The sequence below is a fragment of the Crinia signifera genome, chromosome 1, assembly GCF_055691185.1.
Source record: "Crinia signifera chromosome 1, ASM5569118v1, whole genome shotgun sequence".
In the NCBI taxonomy this organism is placed as follows: Eukaryota; Metazoa; Chordata; class Amphibia; order Anura; family Myobatrachidae; genus Crinia; species Crinia signifera.
The window spans coordinates 460,274,475-460,299,964 of NC_139217.1; the positions used below are offsets into that span (position 1 = coordinate 460,274,475).

At 46.7% G+C, this 25,490-nt stretch overlaps 1 protein-coding gene across 4 annotated transcripts in view; it reads left to right on the forward strand.

Annotated features, from left to right (window-relative positions):
- The window catches only part of NEDD4L (NEDD4 like E3 ubiquitin protein ligase), a 314,038-nt gene that overhangs the window by 134,218 nt on the left and 154,330 nt on the right, over window positions 1-25,490 (forward strand). For all 4 annotated transcript variants that reach the window (XM_083155253.1, XM_083155254.1, XM_083155255.1 and 1 more), the window contains exon 3: window positions 16,263-16,344. In XM_083155253.1, the coding sequence (XP_083011379.1) occupies window positions 16,263-16,344 (82 nt within the window). The remainder of the gene's footprint in view (window positions 1-16,262; window positions 16,345-25,490) is intronic.

Consider the following 25,490-nt stretch of genomic DNA (forward strand, 5'->3'; position numbering starts at 1 on the left):
TGGCGTGGGTAAATAAAATCTGTAGTGGACACGGCAAGGTATATAGTATCTGAGACCAAAATGCTATGAATACTGTACATACTGTATAATGCAGTGTTCAGTCTTGCACCCTGCATCTTTGAAAAACAATGCAGGACCTCTTCTCAGCTTGGGGACTTTCCTCTCTGCTGTGGTACTTTTAGTATAGTGTGGTCTGTATTTCAGCATTGATATGCAGACCAGACTTGTGCTATGACAGTAACAAATGATGTACATTGTACATTATGGTTCTAGGAAGTTAATGCCATGGAAAAACCTTAAGCTGAGGAACTAAATATTTAATGAACTGTTGCAATATAGCAATACTGGTTGTGTGTGTGTGTGTGTGTGTGTGCGCAAAAGTTCTTTAACGAAACCTCTGCTGACCATCGCTCTATGCTAGTGTTTCCCAACCTGGTGCACAGAACACAGAGGTTGGGAACCCTGCTCTATGCAGTAGCATTTGTGCCCTTATAGATCTTTGCCACTAGATGGCAGTGTCTCCTGAAGTTACAGAAATTCCTGTAAGAGCAGTAATATTTCCTTACCACGCCAATGCACATGCTTTATTGAGAGCTTTATTAAATCTTATTGGGGCCTATATGTGAATCCTTAGGGGCCCATTTATCATGTAAATATGAAGTATCAGCTGATTGGCCGGAGCACCTATTATTATTACTGACCAATCGGCTCCTAAAATATTTCTGTCACATGACCAGTTGCGGATCTTACCTCTGTGGCGAAGGGGGGGCTGCTGTAATGCCGGGCCCCGCCCCCTCCACTACCACTGCTGCTGGAAACCACCGCTGGTTCCCAGATGGTCCCTGCCTTCAGTGCCTGCTGGTCCCTGCTGCCAGTCCTGACCCCCCCATCACGGTCACATGACCACCGCATGCGCAGAAGCTTCTTCGGCACTGTGCATGTGCAGAACCCGATTTCATGGGCTCCCAATGGGACAGCCTTGAGTGACTGGCAGGTCAGACTTCCAATAAGAAGCCACTGCCAGTCCAATAAGAAGCCACTGCCAGTGCAGTGTCAAAGACGGCATCTGGCTTCACACAGTGGTGGATTTTACCTGGGGTTGGGGGGTGGGTCTGCAGCCCGTAGGTAAAAACCGCCACTGAACATGACCGTTGGGCATAGTGCAAAGGGGTCTATAGCACTGGAAAGATGGTACCACTGGATGGCTATAGGGAGGATTGGTTGTGGAGTCCGTCCGGGCCCCTGTGTACTATGCACCCAGCACTCAGATACGTGTAATAAAGGCAAATGTGTTACGGTCCCACTGAATGTGTCTTGTTATCACTGGGACACAGTCACTAGGTCGATCCTCAGCGGCGTAACTATAGCACCGCAGCCCCCGCCACCGCGGGGGGGGGGAGGGGCGCCGGGGGCTGCGGTGCTATAGTTACACCCCCCCAATCCCCCGCAGACTTACCTATCTCCCTGGTCCCGGCGGCTCCGTTTTTCTGCTGAGGACCACCACAAAATGGCCGCCCCCATATAGCACACAGTTCTCTGAAACTGTCTGCTATATGGGGGCGGCCATTTTGTGGTGGTCCTCAGCAGAAGAAGAACGGAGCCGCCGGGACCAGCGCGATAGGTAAGACTGCAGGGGATTGGGGGGGGTTTGCATGGGCGGCGGGGGATTGGGGGTGCTTGGCGGGGCGGCGGGGGGGGGGGCGCTCCCCCCCCTAACGGCGGGGGGGCGCCCAAAACTTAGTTACGCCACTGTCGATCCTACTTAGGTTGACATACATTGGGTAGACCACTGAAGGTCGACAGGGCTTACGTTGACAACTGGAATAAGTCGACATGGCTAAGGTCGACAGGGTTGGAAGGTCTGTCGACCTTAGCCATGTCGACCTATTTCAGGTGTCGACCTTCAGTGATCGATCCAATGCATGTTGATCTAAATATGGTCGACGCAATGTCCCATACCAGTTTTCCTTCTGCTGACAGGCTGTGAGCTGTTGTTAAACTAGTGGATGGCTTTATTTTAACGTGTGGGGAGAAGGTAGAAGGATAATAGGCCGCAGTGACGACGCACGTGATCTGTCAAAAGGACAAATCAATTAGTTTTGCACTTTTATTTGGTGTTTAAAAACATTCCCCTGTAATATTCCATCAGCACTTCCACCTTTCTGGGAACTAGGAGTGTTAAAATTCCTGGAACATTCCCAGTGTGTCGTAATAGCAATTAAACGTCTTGTAACTATAACTGTACAATGCATTAGTCATTTATTTCTGTAAAAAAACTTCCATCAGTGCGTCAGTCACCTCGTGCACATAGACGTAGAACGTATGAACCACAGCTGGATCGTGTTGTAGCTTGGGGGACTGTGTGTAACATAGCGCCACCTTTAGGACAGCAGTGGTACTGAATCACCGTAAATCTTGAGTGTTATGAGCACAATGACTATAAATAATATATACTCTATTGTAAGCAAAAATCTACATGTAACTACTTCTCACCACTATGAGGTGAAGTACCACCAGTGACCACTAGAGGCCACTTGACAAACCAATTTACTCCTTAACAGAAAGTGAAAGCAAAATGATCTGGATATGGAGAGAGGGAGCTGTGAAGGCAGAGATTTGAGGTAGGAGCAGATAGGGACTAAGTTGTCGTTTTTGACTGGCTTTTAACTAGTATTGAATAACAGAACAGTTGTCCACGGCAACCATTGGAATAATTTTCAGTGGCATCCCCGGTCCCAAGGATGCATTACACATGTGTGCTGGTGATGTCACAGGTGCACCCGCACAATGTATCCTTGGGACCGGTATTTAGGTTTTGGTATGTCCGGATAAGTGATACTCAACCTGTATAAAGTTATAAATTGGTTTCAGCTGATCAGCAAGCGTGATCTATTAATAAAAGACACATACAGTATAGTATATGAAGCAGACATGATCGCACTTATGTATTCGAAATACACTGATTTTATACATTTTATTCAAAAAATATAAAAGTCACATAACAATAGGCAACACTGCTCTCTTCAGGACAGACATTTGGTAGAGGGGATGCGGGGGACATCCTCGGTTTGTGACAGCACTCTGTATGCATTCTCTGATTTCCAAGACAACCAATGGGTTGTCTTGAAAATAATAGTTTCATGTTTGATGACTGCTATAGCAACCACAGTCACATGCCATATGGTATAGTGTGCGCACAGGCTTCCAACGCCCCCTCGGCTACTCTTTTACAGCACTATCCCCATTTCCATCCGTTGCCTCTGTGTACATACTCGGATTTGGAGATCATGTGACCACTTCCCGGTAATGCTATAACACAGCGATCCTATGACTGTTTCCCGGGAACTCTCTGACTCAGGGATATCTGGGAATAAGTAGGCGGATTGAGAGCCACACAACTGTATCCGACAGGGCAATGTAGCAATGGGATAGGAACCTATAGCTATTTATATAACGCACACCTATTCCACCGGTGCTTGCCTATAAAACTCTGCAATATCAATACCTACATGTTCCTCATTTCCAACAATAGACGCCTAAATTCTTCAGAAGTTCTGTTATTTAATTGTAGGTTGTTCTTCTAAAACTGGTTGATCGTTTCCAGTGACTGTTTAATTGTCGGGTATGGGAATGTGACCCCATGCCTCCATTACACAGGGGGCCCCTCCATCCTATCGATCGGTTATATTTATATATATATATATATATATATATATATATATATATATATATATACACTGTGTATATATATATATATATATATATATATACACTGTGTATATATATATATATATATATATATATATAGTTTAAAAAAAAAAATGGAACACGAACATAACACATCCTAGATCTGAATGAATGAAATATTCTTATTAAATACTTTGTTCTTTACATAGTTATATGTGCTGACCACAAAATCACACAAAATTGATCAATGGAAATCAAATGTATTAACCCATGGAGTGTGTACAAAGAGTTTTATGTCCAAGAGGGACACAGAAAGGCAGAACCGTAAAGGTTTTTTGGGGCACGCTTTAGTAAATAATTCTATGAATGAAAATAGTTGTAGTATTAAAATATAACTTTTATTACACTGGTTAAGATAAAGGCGTCAAAGAACAATTAAATCGTCACTTAGGAAATAACAACGATATCAACGTATATGTGAAGTCACAAGTATGCTGTAAGTAAATATCTGGCGAAAATGATTGGTTATCCGGGGACCAACCCCAAAATACACCCTAGTCAATTATATTACATATATCGATTGACTTATCATGTATTGGGTGAGTTTGAATAAGACGTCTTGAATTATAAGGTGCAGAAGATGCTGGAAAAAAGACAATAGAAAAGGAAAAATGACCTCATGAAAGCCAGATGCGGCTTTGACCAATTAACTATACAGCACCGAATATTCCCTACTGGTCCCCCAGTAGGTACTGATCCGGCCTTTCACTGCTTAGCTGCTGAGATCAGACGGGATCAGGCGGCACAGCGAGGTATGATCGTATCCGTAATCGGTTTTGAAGCAGGTGGCTGACACACAGGACTATAGAGCGCTTCTGCTTTCCAGAGGGTCAAACAGTTCGCCTCCCTGTTGACATAGGTGACATTGCAGGGGGGGACTGGTGGCCCAGATGGATGAGAGAGTGATAGATATACAAGATTGAGGTTCAAGTGGTTAATGCGATACACCGACCCTTCTGCTATCCTACCATCATGGTGTACATAGGATGGAGGTTGAGAGTGATAATCTGTGTACGCTCCCCACAGAGAGAGAGTCACTGAAGAAAAATAAAGTGAATGTACCCCCGTGCTGGTGTCTCATTTGTGTCAGTATTAATGGTGACTGACCAACTGTGTAGACAAGGGGTTAAAGGTATTGCTTTGAAATAGACAAAAGAAACAGAATTCGATAGGAATCAATGTGACCTTGTCACCTCCCTGATAGTCATTACCAAACAATGATGTAGAAGGTTGTTCTAATGCTTCATATGACTTAGACTTCCAATACAAATATATGTAACAGGAAAGCAAACAAAAAAGGATCACACATATGTATCAGATGTATTAGGAACCCAGTTGCCACTGAGTGGAAGATGCTCTAAGATAGTTTAAACATTTATATAGCATAACTTCCAAACGGCTAATAACCCCAGTTTGACCAGAGTAGCGTAACGACACTTCTCTTAGACAAGTGAAGGCAAAAATTGAAACATAATATACGTTTACTGTGGGTGACAATACTAAGTAAGATCTAGAGGTACAGCAAGGCTGCTGTATACACGCTGGGTTTAAATACAGAGATACCTGTTAGCGCTAACCGAGCGCTGATGTACAGATGTGAGTGATCGGCGAGGATTGGAGGTGAGGCTGACGTAGGTCAGTGGGACACGCCGGCACCAGTGTCCGTTAGAGCGGATGCAGGGACAAGTGGCTTAGTTCGTGCACTGAACTAGACGTGAAGCCGGCATATGGAGAGGATCAGCATGGTGAGCCGGCGCCGGTGTCCGTAGGACGCAGGGCAGGAGACCGCTCCGTGCGGTCAGCTGTTAGTTGCTGATAGCAGGCGTAGTTGAATGACGTCAGGGGGGTTGGTCCCGGGTGGACACGTGTTTCGCTCTTAGGCTTGTTCACGAGTGACGCGTAGGTGTGGGAATCACCTGGGCGTTAAATACAGAGGGTGACCAATAAGAAGGGAGTAGGAATGTGGGCGGGGTTGCGTGCTTCTGTGGGGGTTAGAGACTGTTAGAAACGGTTACTAGGGCTTGAGAATGACGCGCCTAGTTGGAAGATTACATGGGCACTGGAGGCTGGTTGGTGATTGTACCAAAATGGTATATAAGTGATAAAAATATTATGAAATTGAATATAAATGAAATAATGATATAAAATATTAAATATAAATGTGGTGTATAACAAAAGGTCCTTATTAGATGATTAGGCACAGTGTTGTAGCTGGTAGGAAATCCCTCAGACGAGGATACGGTGAGAGACATAACAGAGCTAAACTTGCCTGACCAAAAATGGTCCATTACTGAAGATTAGAATAAACTGCAAGTAAGGGATATTAATAGTATTGGGTAATGGTCCCAAGGCAACTGTGGTTGAAGCTAGCAGTAGCTGTGGGGAAAAGATAAGGGATAGTAGGGGGTACTATTCCGGAATAATGGGAGGAATTGGATGAAAAGTGAATAAAAAATAAAAATAAATTATAAATATTAGAAGATCATGATGGTCCCAAGGAAATGGGTGTCTGAGCTGACAATGTAAAATGAAATAAACAAATTGGAAGGTCATAAAAAGGATGTGTTGTTTAAACTATGTGTGGGTAGGTTCTGAGACACAATACACAGAAGATAATAACAGGTGGAAGGTGAATGTCCTTATGAAGACCAGATGCAGACGTAACCAATTAACTATACAGCACCGAATATTCCCTACTGGTCCCCCAGTAGGTACTGATCCGGCCTTTCACTGCTTAGCTGCTGAGATCGGACGGGATCAGGCGGCACAGCGAGGTATGATCGTATCCGTAACAGGTATTGAAGCAGGTGGCTGACATGTAGGACTGCATGGCACTTCTGCTTTCCTGAGGGTCAAGTACATCCTATCCCTGTTGACATAGGTGACATTGCAGGGAGGATTAACGGCCCTGGAGGATGAGAGAGTGACAGAAATGAAAGATAGAGATTTAAGTGGTTTATGCGATACACAGATCCTTCTGCTTACCTACCATCGTGCTATACATAGGATGGAGGTTGAGAGTGATAATCTGTGTCTGCTCCCCACAGAGAGATAGTCTCAGGACAAGGATAATGGAAAATGGATGTGTGCTGTGTAGGTGTCACACATCAGTAAATAAATGGAAGCTAACCCACAGTTTAGTGGGGTGTTGAAGTATTACTTGGAATACCACCCTGATGGTGGTAGTACCAATATTGCGTTTAAGGATGGTATAGCATAAAAATAACATGACAAACCTAAATAGTAGCTCAGAGGAGGGTGTAAACCCTGTATAGATCCTGTCAGGGTCCAGTCAGTTACATAATGTATAACATAAAGTAACAAAAATACAGCATATCAAATAACATAACATGACAACCCTAAATAGTAACTCAAAGGAGGGTATGAACCCTGTATATATCATGTAATAAAGGTGATGATCAAATAAGGAGAGTATTAAAGTAAAGATTTGAACATTACAAATTAATGGTTATATGATAGGGAAATGAGACATGGTTGAAGCTTGTATAAAAATGGCTGGATGATTAATGAGGAAAACTGTGAGTGATAATTAAACAGACATATAAGAAGGTTAGTTGGATGGGAACAATACAAGAAGCCGCGAGGGTTCTAACCTACGCATTGCAGGAGGGCTACAGAAAAGCACCGCGTCACTCGTGAACAAGCCTAAGAGCGAAACACGTGTCCACCCGGGACCAACCCCCCTGACGTCATTCAACTACGCCTGCTATCAGCAACTAACAGCTGACCGCACGGAGCGGTCTCCTGCCCTGCGTCCTACGGACACCGGCGCCGGCTCACCATGCTGATCCTCTCCATATGCCGGCTTCACGTCTAGTTCAGTGCACGAACTAAGCCACTTGTCCCTGCATCCGCTCTAACGGACACTGGTGCCGGCGTGTCCCACTGACCTACGTCAGCCTCACCTCCAATCCTAGCCGATCACTCACATCTGTACATCAGCGCTCGGTTAGCGCTAACAGGTATCTCTGTATTTAAACCCAGCGTGTATACAGCAGCCTTGCTGTACCTCTAGATCTTACTTAGTATTGTCACCCACAGTAAACGTATATTATGTTTCAATTTTTGCCTTCACTTGTCTAAGAGAAGTGTCGTTACGCTACTCTGGTCAAACTGGGGTTATTAGCCGTTTGGAAGTTATGCTATATAAATGTTTAAACTATCTTAGAGCATCTTCCACTCAGTGGCAACTGGGTTCCTAATACATCTGATACATATGTGTGATCCTTTTTTGTTTGCTTTCCTGTTACATATATTTGTATTGGAAGTCTAAGTCATATGAAGCATTAGAACAACCTTCTACATCATTGTTTGGTAATGACTATCAGGGAGGTGACAAGGTCACATTGATTCCTATCGAATTCTGTTTCTTTTGTCTATTTCAAAGCAATACCTTTAACCCCTTGTCTACACAGTTGGTCAGTCACCATTAATACTGACACAAATGAGACACCAGCACGGGGGTACATTCACTTTATTTTTCTTCAGTGACTCTCTCTCTGTGGGGAGCGTACACAGATTATCACTCTCAACCTCCATCCTATGTACACCATGATGGTAGGATAGCAGAAGGGTCGGTGTATCGCATTAACCACTTGAACCTCAATCTTGTATATCTATCACTCTCTCATCCATCTGGGCCACCAGTCCCCCCCTGCAATGTCACCTATGTCAACAGGGAGGCGAACTGTTTGACCCTCTGGAAAGCAGAAGCGCTCTATAGTCCTGTGTGTCAGCCACCTGCTTCAAAACCGATTACGGATACGATCATACCTCGCTGTGCCGCCTGATCCCGTCTGATCTCAGCAGCTAAGCAGTGAAAGGCCGGATCAGTACCTACTGGGGGACCAGTAGGGAATATTCGGTGCTGTATAGTTAATTGGTCAAAGCCGCATCTGGCTTTCATGAGGTCATTTTTCCTTTTCTATTGTCTTTTTTCCAGCATCTTCTGCACCTTATAATTCAAGACGTCTTATTCAAACTCACCCAATACATGATAAGTCAATCGATATATGTAATATAATTGACTAGGGTGTATTTTGGGGTTGGTCCCCGGATAACCAATCATTTTCGCCAGATATTTACTTACAGCATACTTGTGACTTCACATATACGTTGATATCGTTGTTATTTCCTAAGTGACGATTTAATTGTTCTTTGACGCCTTTATCTTAACCAGTGTAATAAAAGTTATATTTTAATACTACAACTATTTTCATTCATAGAATTATTTACTAAAGCGTGCCCCAAAAAACCTTTACGGTTCTGCCTTTCTGTGTCCCTCTTGGACATAAAACTCTTTGTACAGCTTATCCTGCTGAACGTATTTGGGAGCACCACCAACTCAAAACACGGGCTATTTCATACCTTGATTAGCCTTATGTTGGTCTATTTGATGTTATTTTGATTCATTACCACCATTTAAAGCTTGTGACAAACCCTCTCCTTCCAAAAAAACATTAACCCATGGAGTCCTGGATTTGGAGTCCCACTCAAAATTAAAGTGGAAATACACACTACAGGCTGATCCAACTTTGATGTAATGTCCTTAAAACAAGTCAAAATTCGGCTCAGTAGTGTGTGTGGCCTCCACGTGCCTGTATGACCTCCCTACAATGCCTGGGTATGCTCCTGAGGAGGTGGCGGATGGTCTCCTGAGGGATCTCCTCCCAGACCTGGACTAAAGCATCCGCCAACTCCTGGACAGTCTGTGGTGAAACGTGGCTTGGTGGATGGAGCGAGACATGATGTCCCAGATGTGCTCAATTGGATTCAGGTCTGGGGAACGGGCGGGCCAGTCCATAGCATCAATGCCTTCGTCTGGACCTTTAGATAAAAAAAACTTCTTTTGTTGAGACTAATGTTATAATGGTCAATACTGTTGCATAATGTTACAGTGATGCTGAACGCTTTTTTCCCTGACTTTTAATGTAGGACAATCACTGGGATGCTCTCTGTATTGTATGGTGTATGTATTGTATGGTGCCCTCTGTAATGTCTGAAAGTCAGTGGGATATGCTCTACATTTATAGTGGTCACTATGAAGCCTTCCATATTGTATGGTGATCGGTGGGATAATCTCTATAATAATAATAATAAAATCTGCATTGGGCGGTATTCAATGTGAATACCTGCGAGGTGCAGCGAATCCTTTTTAGGATTTGCTGCACATTTGCCACGTTCCAGGGCCTCGCCGGCTCCGGTATTAATCTGCCCCTGACCGGCGAATATGAGCTCCTGCGGCGAACTGCCGCAGGGAGCCTGAGGACGGTGGCAGGCAGGGAGATGGAAGTCTCTCTGCCTGCCCCAGAGCGTATGTGGGGGGGAGGTGGGCTCCCCGGGTGCCAGGCAGCACAGGCTGCCCCCCGGGGGTGCCAGCAGGGGACCGCGTATATTCACTACACCCGATCGTAACGATCGGGTGCAGTGAATATATGAATATCTAATGAGCGGCTCGGCTCCGGCCCCCTTCTGGCTGCTGTGTAAAAAAAAAATATATATATATTTTTTTTTTAAATTAAATATATATTCATGTGCTTAAAGCACATGAATAAAAATAGCATGCCCCTCCTCATAATAAAATTCCTGATTTTTTGACACCAAATGTAAAAAACAAAACACTTTATTTTAAAAGTTCACATTCCACTTCACCATAAAAAGATAGCGATTTCTACTCGGTGAATCATGGCGAAAAAAAACTTGAAATGTATTCGCCATCTGGTCATTGAATAGGGTGATTCACCGTTTTAGTCAGAAATTCGCCAAACAGCACAAATTCGCCATAAAAACATGGCGAATCAGCCTCATTGAATACCGCCCATTGTATGGCTGTCCATAGACAGGGTGGTGTTGGTAGAGGTTTCATTTATAGTCCTCTTCCTTATATGAAGGAATTCCCATGAATGTGTTCTATGTAAAAAATATGCTACTCCTCATCACTATGGGGGGGAATTGTAGATGGCGCCCAATGAAGCGACTCAAGTGTTGGTCTGTTCGGGCTCGCACGGCTTTCAGTGATGACATTGGAAATACACGGGGCCTTTAAGCTCTTACTCCAGCTTTGCTATTACCTACAGTATGTACTATACTATCACTGAATGGTATTTGCATGATAGATCTACAATGTATTGGTCAGCCATTTTGGCATAGATCATTGTCACAGGTCTCCTTCCGGTCCATGGAATGACTAGATAATGACTCTCCAACTAAAACATGCAATACATTTTATTTCTATAGCTTTATTTATGGTGACAGTATCTGGCGACGAGGACTATTTGTGGATTATCACACGCGGTCCTTCTGTTTGTACAAGTCTGTGGAATATTACAGTGGTAACGTTGTGGCATACAGTAACTTGTATGTCCTGTTCTCCATATATATAGCAGCATAGAATGAGTCTTATGTAATGATCGATGGCAGCAATCTCACGGCTGCAGTTATTTCCTGCTTATACGCGGCCAGCTTTGCATGTGTCACAGAGTGCACTGTTGCGGCTGCAGATCGCTGTGTTGCATCTTATCCCACGTGTTTTACATCGGTCATTTCATCCAGCGATAAATGCAGCTTCCGATGGCAATGAATATAACCAGCAAAGACCTCGTGTGGGCATTTGTCCTCAAACGTCTGTACCAACATTGTTCACTTTTGTGTAGTACAGTGGTAAATAGGGATACGTACAGGGGCGGGAATGCCAACGGGTCAGGTAAGTAGTCTTTCCCTCCTCCTGCCCCCACCTAGCCTTACCCCCCCCCCACCTAGTGTAGCCCTAACCCACCCCACTAGTGCCTAACCCTAATCAGAGCTAACTTATTGCCTCTGTCAATGTGATCTATGCTAAGCTGTAGACATCTTTACAATCTGGAATGTTATACCGAGTACCCACTGACAGATTAGATAGATATATATGTGTATCGGATGTGTAGCACAGTCAATGTCTTGGCGCAGCGTGGGTGGGAAATTTGGCAAAAGCATGTATACCCGTTGGGCAAGCTGGCGGTGGTTTATATCTGCCCGCCCAGTTGTGACGTCAGTCATGATGGATCTGGCAGTGCGTATACAGAACACACTGCCCAAATCGTCTGCAGATATATCTTTAGGTGTGTATCCCCCGTGTGTGCCTGGAGGACCGAGGGGTTGATGTGTGACCTGTTGTTGTGATGGCAAAATGGTATCTGCTGCGCTATGTGTGCATATACCACCTCCCCCTCCATGTATGGAGGAGGAAAAGTGCGCCAAGTGACAGGGATGCATACAAGATCACACCGCACATGAAGGGGCTATGTATGAATAAACTATTCCCACCCCCAGGTTCTGATTGGCCCATGGGCTAGCCAGTGAGAGAACAGGGGGGAACATCGCTTTCGTCCCTTCCCTTCAAATTCATTCACAAGCCGCTCACCATAGAATGATTCCCCTAGCGTGTGCAGTCTGTGCATAGCCCAGGACTTATTCAGTGGCTGCCATAGAAATGGACTGATCGGGGGCGGAGCTGACGTCACATGACTTCCCCTAAATCTCCTGGGCACGCCGGCGGTTTCCCTGACACTACTTGAAAGCAGCCGGGCTACACCAACAAACGCCGGCTTCATGTCAGTCAGCTTGCTATAGCCAGCAATTAAAAAAAGCATCAGTATTTCATCAGAGGACGCCTTGTGTATGCGTACTACAGGCCGTAGACATATGCACATGCGATCAGCTCTGAATCAGGCCCCAAGTTCCTGCATGCTTCTTCTGTGACTTTGTAGATGTGTAATTACATTTCCTGTGCGTTTCGCTGCATCGGCGATGGTGTACAGGCACTGAGAGTGTGGATGTTGCCCCTAGCAACCAGTAAGATTATGTCTGTCATTTCTCTATTGCATCCCGGAAAATTACAGACAGAATCTGATTGTATATATGGTTCAGGACAATCTAGCTGATAGCTGGTCTGCCATTCGACAGTGTAGGGCCCAATATTGCCAAAATAGGCTGGGCCCTCCCACCACTCCTCACCGCCCTGCAACCCCCACAACTTACCATCCTGGGCACTGGTTGCCAGTCTTTAAAGCGGTGGACCAGCAGCAGCGCAGGGAACGAATACAGAGCAGGTAGCCATTTAGGGACCGCAAGTTATTTCGAATTTAGACCATGTCGCAAGCCAATAGGAAGTTGCGGACTGGCAGAAAATGAGGAACAGACACTCCTGATTGGCTGCCGGTACATGAGATCCGACTACAAACCACTAGCATGTGGGTCCCCTCGTGGAACGGGACTGGATCCCTGGCAGTCCCTCCCTAAATGGAAGCCCTGGCTGGTAGCTGTACATTCTATAAGCACATATTAAGCAAGCCTCTACGGTCACTACAATAAACAAAGCATACTGTACATGTTCCCTTCAATCTACATGAACGTACAGGTGACTAAAATGCATCACTGGGTGTAAACAAGGCAGGTGGAGTCCAGTATTTCCTCATCTGGAGAGTTCACCTAGTGAGTCATCCAATGTCACGTACTTACACTGGCCACTGTGCCTGCTGCTCATTTTAATGTGATTCCTGTGAGCTGGAATATGGTGATGTCCATCCATAGGCGCTTCCCAGACTGACAGGAAAGGTAAGGATTAGTACTTAGTGATGGCTGGCTAGTGCACTGTCACAGCTGTAATGGGGTCTGTCTGGGCGGCTGATTCTAGCTCCCGGTGAATAACATGTAGGCTTTGGTGGAGACAGACCACAGACTTAATCTAGAGGGCCTGGTACACCATCAGGGGCCCTGTATGCGGCTGCGATGCAAGTAATAAGATTACAAACTTACCAGAATTGCTGCCCATGTCTTAATGGGCCCATTTAGCACCATCTGCACCTCAGGATGCAAATGTGCAGTGATCACATCGACAAAGCGATAATTGACTATATCGCAAGGATAAAACTCTGTCCCTGCGATGGGTCTCCGCAGCACCATTGGGGTCATTTTGACAAAAAATATTCGGACACTGTACTGCACATGCGCCACCATTGCCCCCACCCTCCCTGTCGCAACGCAACCTCACCCTCCCTCTGCTGATTTATACTCTCCAACCTCCAGGGAACGGCTCCTGTGGTGCTAATGGTTTTCGGGACTTCCTTATATCTGTGACCATCGGTGCTGTAAAGTGAGCTGCAGGGGTCACAGCGCAACAGGAAGCAGTAATCCCCTGGGGAGGGAAGTATGATATTTTTGGCGCCGCCCCCGCACAGCTTTTTCTCCTTAGGAGCAGGGCAGGTCGACAGGGGGGGGGGAGTCAAGGGGGACACCTGTACCAGGCCCCAAGCTTGTGAGGGGCCCCAAAGTTCTGACGGGCTGTAAGCATAGCTGCGGCAGTGCAGTGCCTAGAAATGGTTTATAAAGGCACCCACCTAGATTCCTGTAATGGTACTTACCCAGACACCCCTCCAGTATTAGTGAATATTAATTGTGTATTTTGTAATAATAAAAAAACACATTCAATAAGCGGTATACAAAAAATGTTCTGCTCAAGGGGGCGTTGTTAGGGGGCCACAGAGATATCAGTGTACCGGGCCCCAAGATTTCTGTTGCCAGCCCTGCCTAGGAGCAGCGAACCCCAGAATTTGCATCTGAGCCCTGCGATTCGCCAGCTGAAGCTGGTGTTATTATCACAGGGCTCACTGTTATTTTTTTCCACATTTGTTTTAAAGTTAATTTGGCCAGATCACATTTCCCGTTATAAGTATGGGAAATGCGATCTGCTTACTTAAAAAATGTGAATTGAATGGTTTGGAGCAGTTTTTCATGAAACTAAAATAATGGTATTAAATGGGCCCCCAATTTGCATAAGCCTTTTGCGACATGTGGTGTAAAAACTCTACAGTAGGTGAATGACGACCCCTCTGTACACTTCAAGGACCTCACATGTGGCCCATTAATCCTCATAAGGATTCATTACCCTTAACCTCAGTTAATAAAAGTTATATAGATATAATCAAGGAAAGAGACCCCACCGGCCAGGAGTAATGGGGAGATGTACCAAGTCTTTTAGAGTGATAAAACGAAGAGCGATAAAATACCAACCAATCTGCTTCTGACTCCTAATTCATACGCAGGCTGTAACATGACAGTTAGGGGCTGATTGGCTGCTGATACTGTCCTTATCAGATCGGATCTGCAGATAGTCACTGCTGCTCCAAGGATACACTGTATCCCCGCTGCAGTGACTGGCATCATATGGTACATGAAATGGCGTATCGCATGTGATCTAGCTGTCCGGAAGCCAGAGGTATAGGCGTGGAAAATTCTTGGGATTGCCACTTTCTGCGCTGCTTAGTGCTGGGCTTCCGTCGCTGCCCGGCTCTGGCTGCTTGGGCCCGCCTTCTTCCTCCCGTCTGTGCACTGCGTTACCTTGCTAACGTCAGGCCACACACGGCTGGGTTGTGAGGGGTAGGACCAGGCAGCTGCTGACTTAGTGCTCAGCAGTACTGCCCGGACCCCGGAAGACACAGTGGTGGGGTTTTTTTTAGGGAGCGCTCCCAAAAAAATCTCACCCAGTTGGGAGCGCTCCCTAAAACACCCCCACCACTGAAGGGGTTAAAATGCATGTAGCCATTCACTGTGCCTTCTCACCAATGCAGGGAAATGCATCTGGTTATCTCATTTGAATGTATATATCTCTGATATATTTTTTTTCTCAGAAATGTGACAGCTGATAGTGGGGGTAATGTGCAATCAGGGAGATAGCTAGATCGTTCAGGGAGTTAGGGAGAGTGCTACGATTTCACGGAGTCTCCTGCAGAATGCTGGAGAGTGGGCACCCATGAATAAAGCATAGGAAAGGAAATATATAATCTGTAAGTGAGTGGAGCTGTAAATGCACCCTGTCTGCCCTGGATGTGTTTCACAGCTCTTTCGATGTTACCTGCAGAATTCAGATGTGTGTCCATGCCCTGTACAATAATATAGATTTATAGGTTCATTAAGGCTGAGACCTGTCAGTGGATGAGTCTGATTGACAGGCGAGAGGAATCTCCCGGATAGTGGGTACAGTAATTATATAGAGCGCACACATTCCCAAGGGCTGTACAGAAAATGTTTCAGTCATTCACGTCAGTCCCTGCCCTAGTGAAGTCTATAGTCACTATTTCATTGACTCACACAAACTAGTGTTAGAAGCCAGTTCACTAACACAGTACTTAAGGACTGTGAGGGGAACTCCAAGGAAACCCAGGAAACACAGAGATCATACAAACTCCACACAGATTAACGCATGACCTTGGTGCTGTAAGCCACCAATGCTACCCACTTCACGCTGCACCAAAATTTTAATTTTAAATATATATTTTTACACCACCTTTGTGAATGACTTTAGGCAAATCTGGAGGACACCGCGGCTAAACAGTCGAGGCTTGCTACCTCCATACTGTACCCCACACCCCAATCCTAGAAACTGTTTGCTTTGATCAGTGTACATTACGGACACTCTGCTTCTGTTGAGCTTTTTAATATATATATATTTTCTCTTGCAGTGACCCTTATGTGAAGCTGGTTCTGTACGTGGCTGATGAAAACAGAGAACTTGCGCTGGTGCAAACGAAGACTATAAAGAAGGTAAGCTGATTTTTTTTTTCTATGTATGTAACTAACCCCTATACACAGCGGAAGGGTCATTTTGTGGCTAAAGTAATGATTTGGAGCTTGTTGGTCGCTGATTTGCAGATCCGTAATAAATGCGTCATTTAGACCTGGTTGCAGGACAAGTTTGTTCTCAGAATGGTTACAACCTTGCTGCACTGCAGGTGGGGCAGATCGAACATGTGCAGAGAAACTAGAGCTTTAGTGATTCAGACCCATTCGTTTGGGTCCAAATTCGGCCATGTTTTTGATGGTGGATAATCTGCGCATGAATGAGCTCGTGTGCAAACGCCTTCAGCGAGATTAACACTCGCCAAGGTGTTTGCACTGTGAGGGGAGGTCCGGGGGCGGGCTTTGGACTGGAGCAGGGTAACGCCCAGCAATTTATGGGTCGTCCCCATAAAAAAAAAGCTGGGTGTTCCCCTAAAAAATGCAGGCGTGGTGATGCCTGCTCAGGACGGGCGGCTGACGTCCACCCCCAAATCTGCGATCTGCGGGTATCAGAAAAGTGCGCACTTACATTTCAGTGCTGCATAAATCATTGGATGGTCAGCGACTATTCGCGCACACATTCCCTCGTATGCTGGCAATGGGATTCGGGGGAGTGGGGACAGTTTGGGTGGGCGGCCTAGCGAACCGGCCTGAATTAGCCCCTTAATTTGGTATATGACGTACTCAAGCATCATAAAAATTTAGACTTTCTGCATACAATATATACAATTTAGACCATCTGCATACAATATATACAATTTAGACTATCTGCATACAATATATACAATTTAGACTATCTGCATACAATATATATACAATTTAGACTATCTGCATACAATATATATACAATTTAGACTATCTGCATACAATATATACAATTTAGACTATCTGCATACAATATATACAATTTAGACTATCTGCATACAATATATACAATTTAGACTATCTGCATACAATATATACAATTTAGACTATCTGCATACAATATATACAATTTAGACTATCTGCATACAATATATACAATTTAGACTATCTGCATACAATATATACAATTTAGACTATCTGCATACAATATATACAATTTAGACTATCTGCATACAATTTAGACTATATAGTGCAGATCTGCACTATATAGTCTATGCAGCCAAGACTTTCTGGCTGCGATACGGGAGCGCGCATCGGGATCGCAAGGGTTAAAACCTGTGCGATCTGCATGCGATCCCGATGAGATTATGACTATATAGTCATAATCTCATGCTGATTGTACACGTGTACACACCATAAGTCGAATAGCAAGGAAATCTCACCGTGTGCAGTGGCGTAGCTACGTTTTGGGTGCCCCCCCGCCGTTATTTGAATAGCAAGGAAATCTCACCGTGTGCAGTGGCGTAGCTACATTTTGGGTGCCCCCCCCGTTGCCGCCCTGCCAAGCACCCCTGCCCCGCCGCCCATGCAAACCCCCCCTCAATCCCCCGCAGACTTACCTATCGCGCTGGTCCCGGTGGCTCCGTTCTTCTGCTGAGGACCACCAAAAAATGGCCGCCCCCATACAGCAGACAGTTTCAGAGAACTGTGTGCTATATGGGGGCGGCCATTTTGTGGTGGTCATCAGCAGAAGAACGGAGCCGCAGGGACCAGCGCGATAGGTAAGTCTGCGGGGAATTGAGGGGGGGGTTAACTATAGCACCGCAGCCCCCAGGGCCCCCACATTTACAGCGCCCCCCCCCCCCCCCCCCCCCCCGCGGTGGCGGGGGCTGCGGTGCTATAGTTACGCCACTGACCGTGTGTAAACACCAATAGGTTTGCCTGAAGAGGTGAGTTTTCAGGGAACGCATGAAAGTTTGGAGGCTAGTGGAGAGTCTATTACACATAATGCCATCAGTAGTGTCATTTACATAATGTCTAGAGTAGTGCCCATTGCAGTATGCCCCCAGTACTGCTCACCATGTAATCCAGCCCTGTGCCCGCTATGCCGCTGCTGCTACTGAAGATGGGGCGCAGAGGAGAGCAGCGCACCGAGTCTAGCAGATATTTCAAATATGGCACAGACTCATGAGACCATTAGAGCTCGCAATCCAGCAGCCAGTCGGTAATGGTGGCTGCCCGTCCGCTGGCTATGATAGGTGGGCAGCCAGTACCAAATTTTCCATTTCTGTCAGCTGCAGCATAGAAGCGGAGTGGCAGGTAGCGGTGGCGGGCGGCAGGGAGCAGCCATGCGGATGGTGCAAATGCACTGAGGGCAGGGCAACACTGGCAAACACCAGGTTCCAGGCCTGGATCATACTAAGAAATGAATGCCCAGTTAATACAGGGAATAAGTTATAATTAGAACAAGTACATTTATCCTAATTAATATTAATTGCGATCACATTATGGGCCTTATTTTGGTTCACTCTTTCTGACAAATTCCTTCTTAGATGGACAAAACCATGTGCTCTGCAGGTGGGGGAGATGTAACATGTGCAGAGAGAATTAGATTTGAGTGGGGTTTTATTTCAAAGTGAGATCTATATTGCAGTGTAAAAATAAAGCAGCCAGTATTTACCCTGCACAGAAACAAAATAACTCACCCAAATCTAATTCTCTCTGCACATTTTACATCTGCCCCCCTGCAGTGCACATGGTTTTGTCCATCTAAGAAGGATTTTGTCAGCAAGAGTGAACTAAAATAAGGCCCTACTGTATATCTCCTCTCATTGGCCCTTATTCTGATCGATGCGGATATTCCCGCTTGCGTACGGGCCGCCGATGTTTATCTTCTGCGCATGTGCAGAGGTCACTCTGCGCATGTGCAGGCGATTTCGCCGCAAGGATTCTCTATACGCCGCACAGGGGGCGTAGAGGGGCGTGAGGGGCTAATTCTCCTCATTACCCTATGCATACGCCCCGCGTTTCATGGGCGTTCCCATGCAAACGCGGGGCGTATGCATTGTAATGAGGCCGTGACGCGTGGGTACGGGGCGGGCATCTGACATCGCCGGATGTCAGCTGCCCGCCCCCATACAAGATTTCACACGGACAAGTGTCCGTGTGGTCTTGTGTTGCGGGACCTGGTGGAGCGTGCGGCCCTGCATTCGATGTTCGGCGACCATCGAATGCAGGGGCTGCTCCCACCATGGAGGAGGCGTATCCCCGTCCAATTTCATGCGGATCGCCACATATCCGCGTACGGACGGCAGGTGGCGATCCGTATGGAAGGCGGGGATTCGCCTGCACGGTCGGAGCCGCATATGCGGCTCCGGCCGCACCAACCAGAATAAGGGCCATTGTTATGTGTTACACAAAGTCAGACAAACAGGGGCTACCGGCCGTCATTAGTGCCTCAGACTTTTCGCTACACCCCTAGATGCTTTTCAGACTTTGGTAAATAGGAGTCGGAGCATCATCCGCATTGATGATTATGGGGATTGCGATATGCGGTGCTGATTATTCTTCTGTAGGAAATATCTGTGAAATCTTCTACATCAGGCTTTTCGTACATAGCAGCAGTTCATAAAATGTTGAAGGTGTATTTAGTCCTGATCACTGGCCTTCTATTTGATCCTTCTTACTTTGTAAGTATATCCTTATGCCTACATATACACTATATACAGAGCGTGTAAGACACTGGGGCATCACAGCAGTGTTCGCGAAAACCACCCAAAAAAGTGGGTCCCGGGGACCCTTCACTTCTAAAAATTGGGGTCCTACCTGACCTTTTCTGGGTCCCAACGGAATAAAGCCTCCTCTCCCCAGCATTGCACATGTGGGTCGGGGGGGGGGAGTATCAATTGGCCCACTCGCATAAAGAAACATATATATATATATATATATATATATACTAGAAACTATATAAACCTGAAAACTAAACAAGTCACAAGCACAAACACAACACAGAATCAGAAATAAAATGAATGAAATACTGTCCAAATAATGTCCATATCAATCCACACAGCTGTAGTACAGAAAGCTTCATTATACACCTTCAGTTCTCTCTCAACACAAAAGTACTAGAAAAGCATAAGCACACAGCAGGTTACATACAGTAGGACAAGCTCTTTACGCTCCCAGCATATATAACATACATTGCCCAATTGTCTGCCATAGCCCCATTACACAGCAGTCTTCCATAGCCCCACTATACAACACATGGTACCCGGTGGTCTGCCATTGTCCCACTACACAGCCCATTTTAGCCTGAGGTCTTCCATAGCCCCATTACATAGCCCCCACTACCCTGAGGTCTGACATAACCCCAGTAAACAGCCCACATTAACGTCAGGTCGGCTATAGACCCATTACACAGCCCAAAATACTCTATGGTCTGCCAGGGCCCCATTACACAGCCCATGTTACCCTGCAGTCTTCCAAAGCCCGTTACACAGTGGTACACCCCACTACATATCATACGGTACCCCGTGGTCTACCATAGTCCTACTACACAGCCCTCATTACCCCGACGTCTGCCATAGCCCCATTACAAAGCCCACATTGGAACAAGGTCTATCATAGCCCCATAACGCAGCCCAAATTACCCTGAGGTCTGCCATACTCCCATTACACAGCCCAAATTACCCTGAGGTCTGCCATAGCCCCATTATACTACCTAAGTTACCCTTCATTTTACCAAAGCCTCATTACCCTGCCGATGTTACCCTGCAGTCTTCCATAGACTCATTACACAGCCTTCATTATCCTGCGGTATGTTATAGCCCCACTACACAGCACAAGATACCCCATGGTCTGCTATAGCCCCAGCACACATCTACCATAGTCCCATTAAACAGGGCACATTACCCTAAGATCTCCCATAACCCCATTCCGAGGCCCACATTAGTCCAAGGTCTGCCATAGCCCCATTACACCTCCGCCTCCCCATATAGAATGACACATGAAGTATTATGGGGGTAACCTGATAACTCCACTTCTAATCACATATAGCCCATGGCAGTGACCTATCAGGCTATCCCGCGCCCAGCCTGCAGCGCTCATTCACACAGCGCGGCCTCCCTCACACCCAGTAGTCCTCTCCCATCATTGCTGGTGCCCAGCCTTCTCTCTGCGTGGGGCCTCTTGTTCCGTCCACCACCCCGCCCGTACACACAGCACACAGCCGCAGCCCGGGCTGGATGTGAGACTCACCCATGTTGCTTGCGGTGCTGGGTTGCCGTTACTCGCTGTGTGCTCTCCCTCTGTCTGTCTCACTGACACAGCCCCGGGACGCTGCCGTACGCGCTGCGTCTACGGGCAGCCAGAAGGAAGCGGCGACTTCTGCCCACACTCTGATGTCACAGTATGGGAGGGGTGCTCTGGCCTGAGGTGCTCGGCTCCTCGCTTCCAGAGTGGGAGGTTAGTGGGCGAGGTTCTTCAGCCCACACTGCAGCATCACAAGAGACGCAGTGACAGCCAGACACGGCGTCGGCTCACAGGTTCAGCACAGCGCGCCCTCGGGGACCCCTTTAGTTTTAAAAACTGAGTCCCCGGGGACCGGTTTAGGGTAAAATACGCGCTATAGCGCGTTTTTGCAAACCCTGTCACGGATGTGTAATGGTCAACATTACTGCCTCACCGCGCTTAGGTCATGGGTTCAATTCCCACCATGGCCCTAAATGTGCGGAGTTTCTATATTCTCCCAGTGCCTGCGTGGGTTTACTCCGGGTACTCCGGTTTCCTCCCACCATCCAAAAATATACAGGTATTGGCTTCCAACAAAAAAATTTACCCTACAATGTCTGTGTACATGTGGTAGGGAATATAGATTGTAAGCTCCACTGGGGCAGGGACTGATGTGAATGTTCGACTATTCTCTGTACAGCGCTGCGGAATATGGGTGCGCTATATAAGAAACTGTTAATAAATAAAAATAAATAAATCCCATCATGCATAAATTGCTCTACTGTCCTATCCTCTGCCACCTCTGATGGGAGGCTATTCCACTTGTCTACTACCCTTTTGCTTACCTGTCATCTTTCGACTTCTCCGTATAGCTTCTGATTGGCTGCCAGTAGGAGAAAGTCCTGGGCCAGGGGGATGGGAAAGGTGGCTAGAGGTGAGGGTAATTGCTGTAGGTAAGTGGGGAAACACATATAAAAGTAAAAAAATAATGTGGAAAAGAAAGGCCACACACATTAATTCAGGTATGGAGAACCTTTGGCACTCCAGCTGTTGTTGAACTATACATTCCAGCATGCCCTGCTACAATTTTAGCATGGCCAAATAGCAAGACTGTAGCGGGGCATGCTGGGATGTGTAGTTCATACTTGCCTACTTTGAATTTCACCTCTCTGGGGGAAGCCCGGAGAGGCAATACATAAGGGGGGTGGGGGGTGGGGGGGGGGGGGGCGATGCTGACATCACTCGGCCTTGTCCCAATACCACAAAACTCGGTGAGTCACAGGCCGTGGAAAAGGGGCAGGGCTTAAATGACGTGAAATGCAGCTAGTGCCCATTTTGGCCCCACCCCCTCTCCGCCGCCCAGAGCGGGGGGCTCTGGCCAGCAAGCGGGAGACTTTCCTACCTTCCCGAGGGGCCGGGAGGCAGACTCGATTTTCGGGAGCCTCCCGGCCATTCCCGGGAGGGTAGTCAAGCCTGGTGTAGTTCAAAAACAGCTGTAAGGCCAACGGTTCCCTATACCTGAACTAAATGGTGAGAAGAGGCACACAAGGGCCTGTATTGGACATACCAAAAGCAAAGGTCTTTTTTAATTGGAATTGTTTTTCATTGTGTGTATATACAATTTGGGGGTTTATATGTCAGCAGTGGACGTCTGTGCCAGTATTTCTTCTGTAAGCAGTGCTGTGTGTTGTGTGCATGCATGGACAGGCAGGAAGCACGCTCTGTATATCGTGTATATGTACCAGCCTGTTCCAGCACCTGGGGCGTCTCTGGTTGTGGCCAGAATATTAGCTGTGAAATCCTGTATATTTTATTGTCATCCTAATAAGCCTTCACCTGGTTACAGCAGCTTTTTACCACTCGCACCGGCTGCTGGTGTTGCTGGAGTTTTCACACCGGTAGTATGCAGTAGATCCCGGTGCGGGCTCCTAGAACTAGTGCATGGGCTGTTACCTGGCTCTACGGCTCTTGGCGGACACTCAGGAATGCTTTCTCTTGCCGCCTCCCTGTTAGTATTTCGGCATGTCCTATGGCAGCGTTGCCCTTTTATTGGCTGAGAGCTTAGTGAAACCGCAGGGATAAACCGCGCTCGTTTGTGCTGCAGAGCCGTGTTCTGCTGTGTTACGCACCGCAATGATCTACCGTGGTGGCTAATAGTATGTTTTTCTTTTATTCCCAAGGGGAGGAATGTGAAGGGTTAATAATCTGGAATAATCTACAGTTACTGGTCTGTAATGGGGCGATGTCACGTACGCCATGTTTAGTGAGGGCAGACTGGTGGCATATACAGTATGCATGATGTCTGCAGCATCTTTTGTAGCTACAGATGTCCTCATACACTAAAGCCGCAGTAAGCCATGCAGCGCAGGACACTTGGCTCTGTTCCTGAGTGACCCTAGTGGGTTTACGTCGACACTTGTGGGGTCTAAGGATATTCCCTTCTATTCAGTCGCCACTTGTTACTGACTTCTACTGGATCATAAAAGGTTAAGATGGACATGAGAGCATTCGCGCTATCATTCCACCGTGTTACTGCAGCTCAAGCCCCCACATGTGTCTCTAGCCCCAGCCGGCTATCTGTGCTTTCACCCCCCCCCCCCTGTTTCTCTTCAGCCAACCATCTTATGTCTCCCCAGTCTTCTCCCACAGTGTCTCTTCAGCCAGCTGCTTTCTCTCTCTCCGTGCTCCCTAGTGTATTTTAAGCCAGCCTTCTACTGTATCTCCAGCCCTCCAAAGTGTCTCTTCAGCTCCCCTGCTTTTCTCCAACAAGCCTCCTTCTTTCTTACCAGCCCCCCTCCCACAACGTCTTTTCAGACAGCCTCCTTCCCTTACTCCATGCTCGCCAGTGTCTCTTCAGCCAGCCCCATCATGTCTCTTCAGCCAGCCTCCTCCTCTCTCTCCAGCCCACCCACCCCCACCTTCGGTGTCACCTCAGCCAGCTTCCTTCTCTCCCCATGCTCCCCAGTGTCTCTTAAGCCAGCCTCCTTCTGTATCTCCAGCCCCCACAAGTGTGTCTTCAGTCCCCCTGCCGTCTCTCCAATCAGCCTTGTTCTATATCTCCAGCCCCCCTCCCCCAGTCGCTCCAACCAGCCCCCTTCTGTGTTTCCTTCCACCTGTGTCTCCTCCACCAGTGATTCTCTGCCTCTCCAGCCCTCCTGGTGGTATAGCCTCGGCCAGTCTTTCAGTCTCCAGCCCCGCGGTGTCTCCCGCCAGCCCCCTTCTGCCTCCATCCCCTCAGTGTCTTTCCAGCACATCACATCAAACTTCATCCCAAAGAAACCTACCTGCTGCTCTTCTTTCCATTATGGCCCCTCTCTCTGAGCGGTGTGACAGTGGCCCTTATTCAGATCTGATCGCAGTACAAATTTGTTCTCAAAATGGGCAAAACCATGTGCACTGCAGGTGGGGCAGATGTAACATGTGCAGAGAGAGTTAGATTTGGGTGGGGTGTGTTGAAACTGAAATCTAAATTGCAGTGTAAAAATAATGCAGCCAGTATTTACCCTGCACAGAAACAAAATAACTCACACAAATCTAACTCTCTCTACACATGTTACATCTGCCCCACCTGCAGTGCACATGGTTTTGCCCATTTTGTACTGCAATCAGATCTGAATAAAGGCCAATGTGCGGCATCATGTGCCCCAAAAACATAAATCCAACCTTTTTATTGTATAAGGCGGTGGCAGCTGCAGGCAAGCAAATGTAGGTACAGTAGGAACAGTCATCCGTGGTCTAGCCTAACTTCAATGTTCTAATATAATTTACAGGGAACCACAATTCACCAATGGTCTCTTGGATGCAAGTAGAGATTTATTATCTCCAAAAAATGATGTGGAAGAGACGATACCCCTGACTGAATTAACGGGAATCTACAGTATACAGATGTTCTTAAAAGCGGTGATGATACACATTCTCAATGCTCACAGCTGCCAGGGAGAGACTGTTCAATGCCTTCTCATACCCTGGCAACAGCGAAATGTACTAAAAATTCTAAAGAAAGTAGCCCAAATCAATGAATCTGCTTCTAGCTGAAT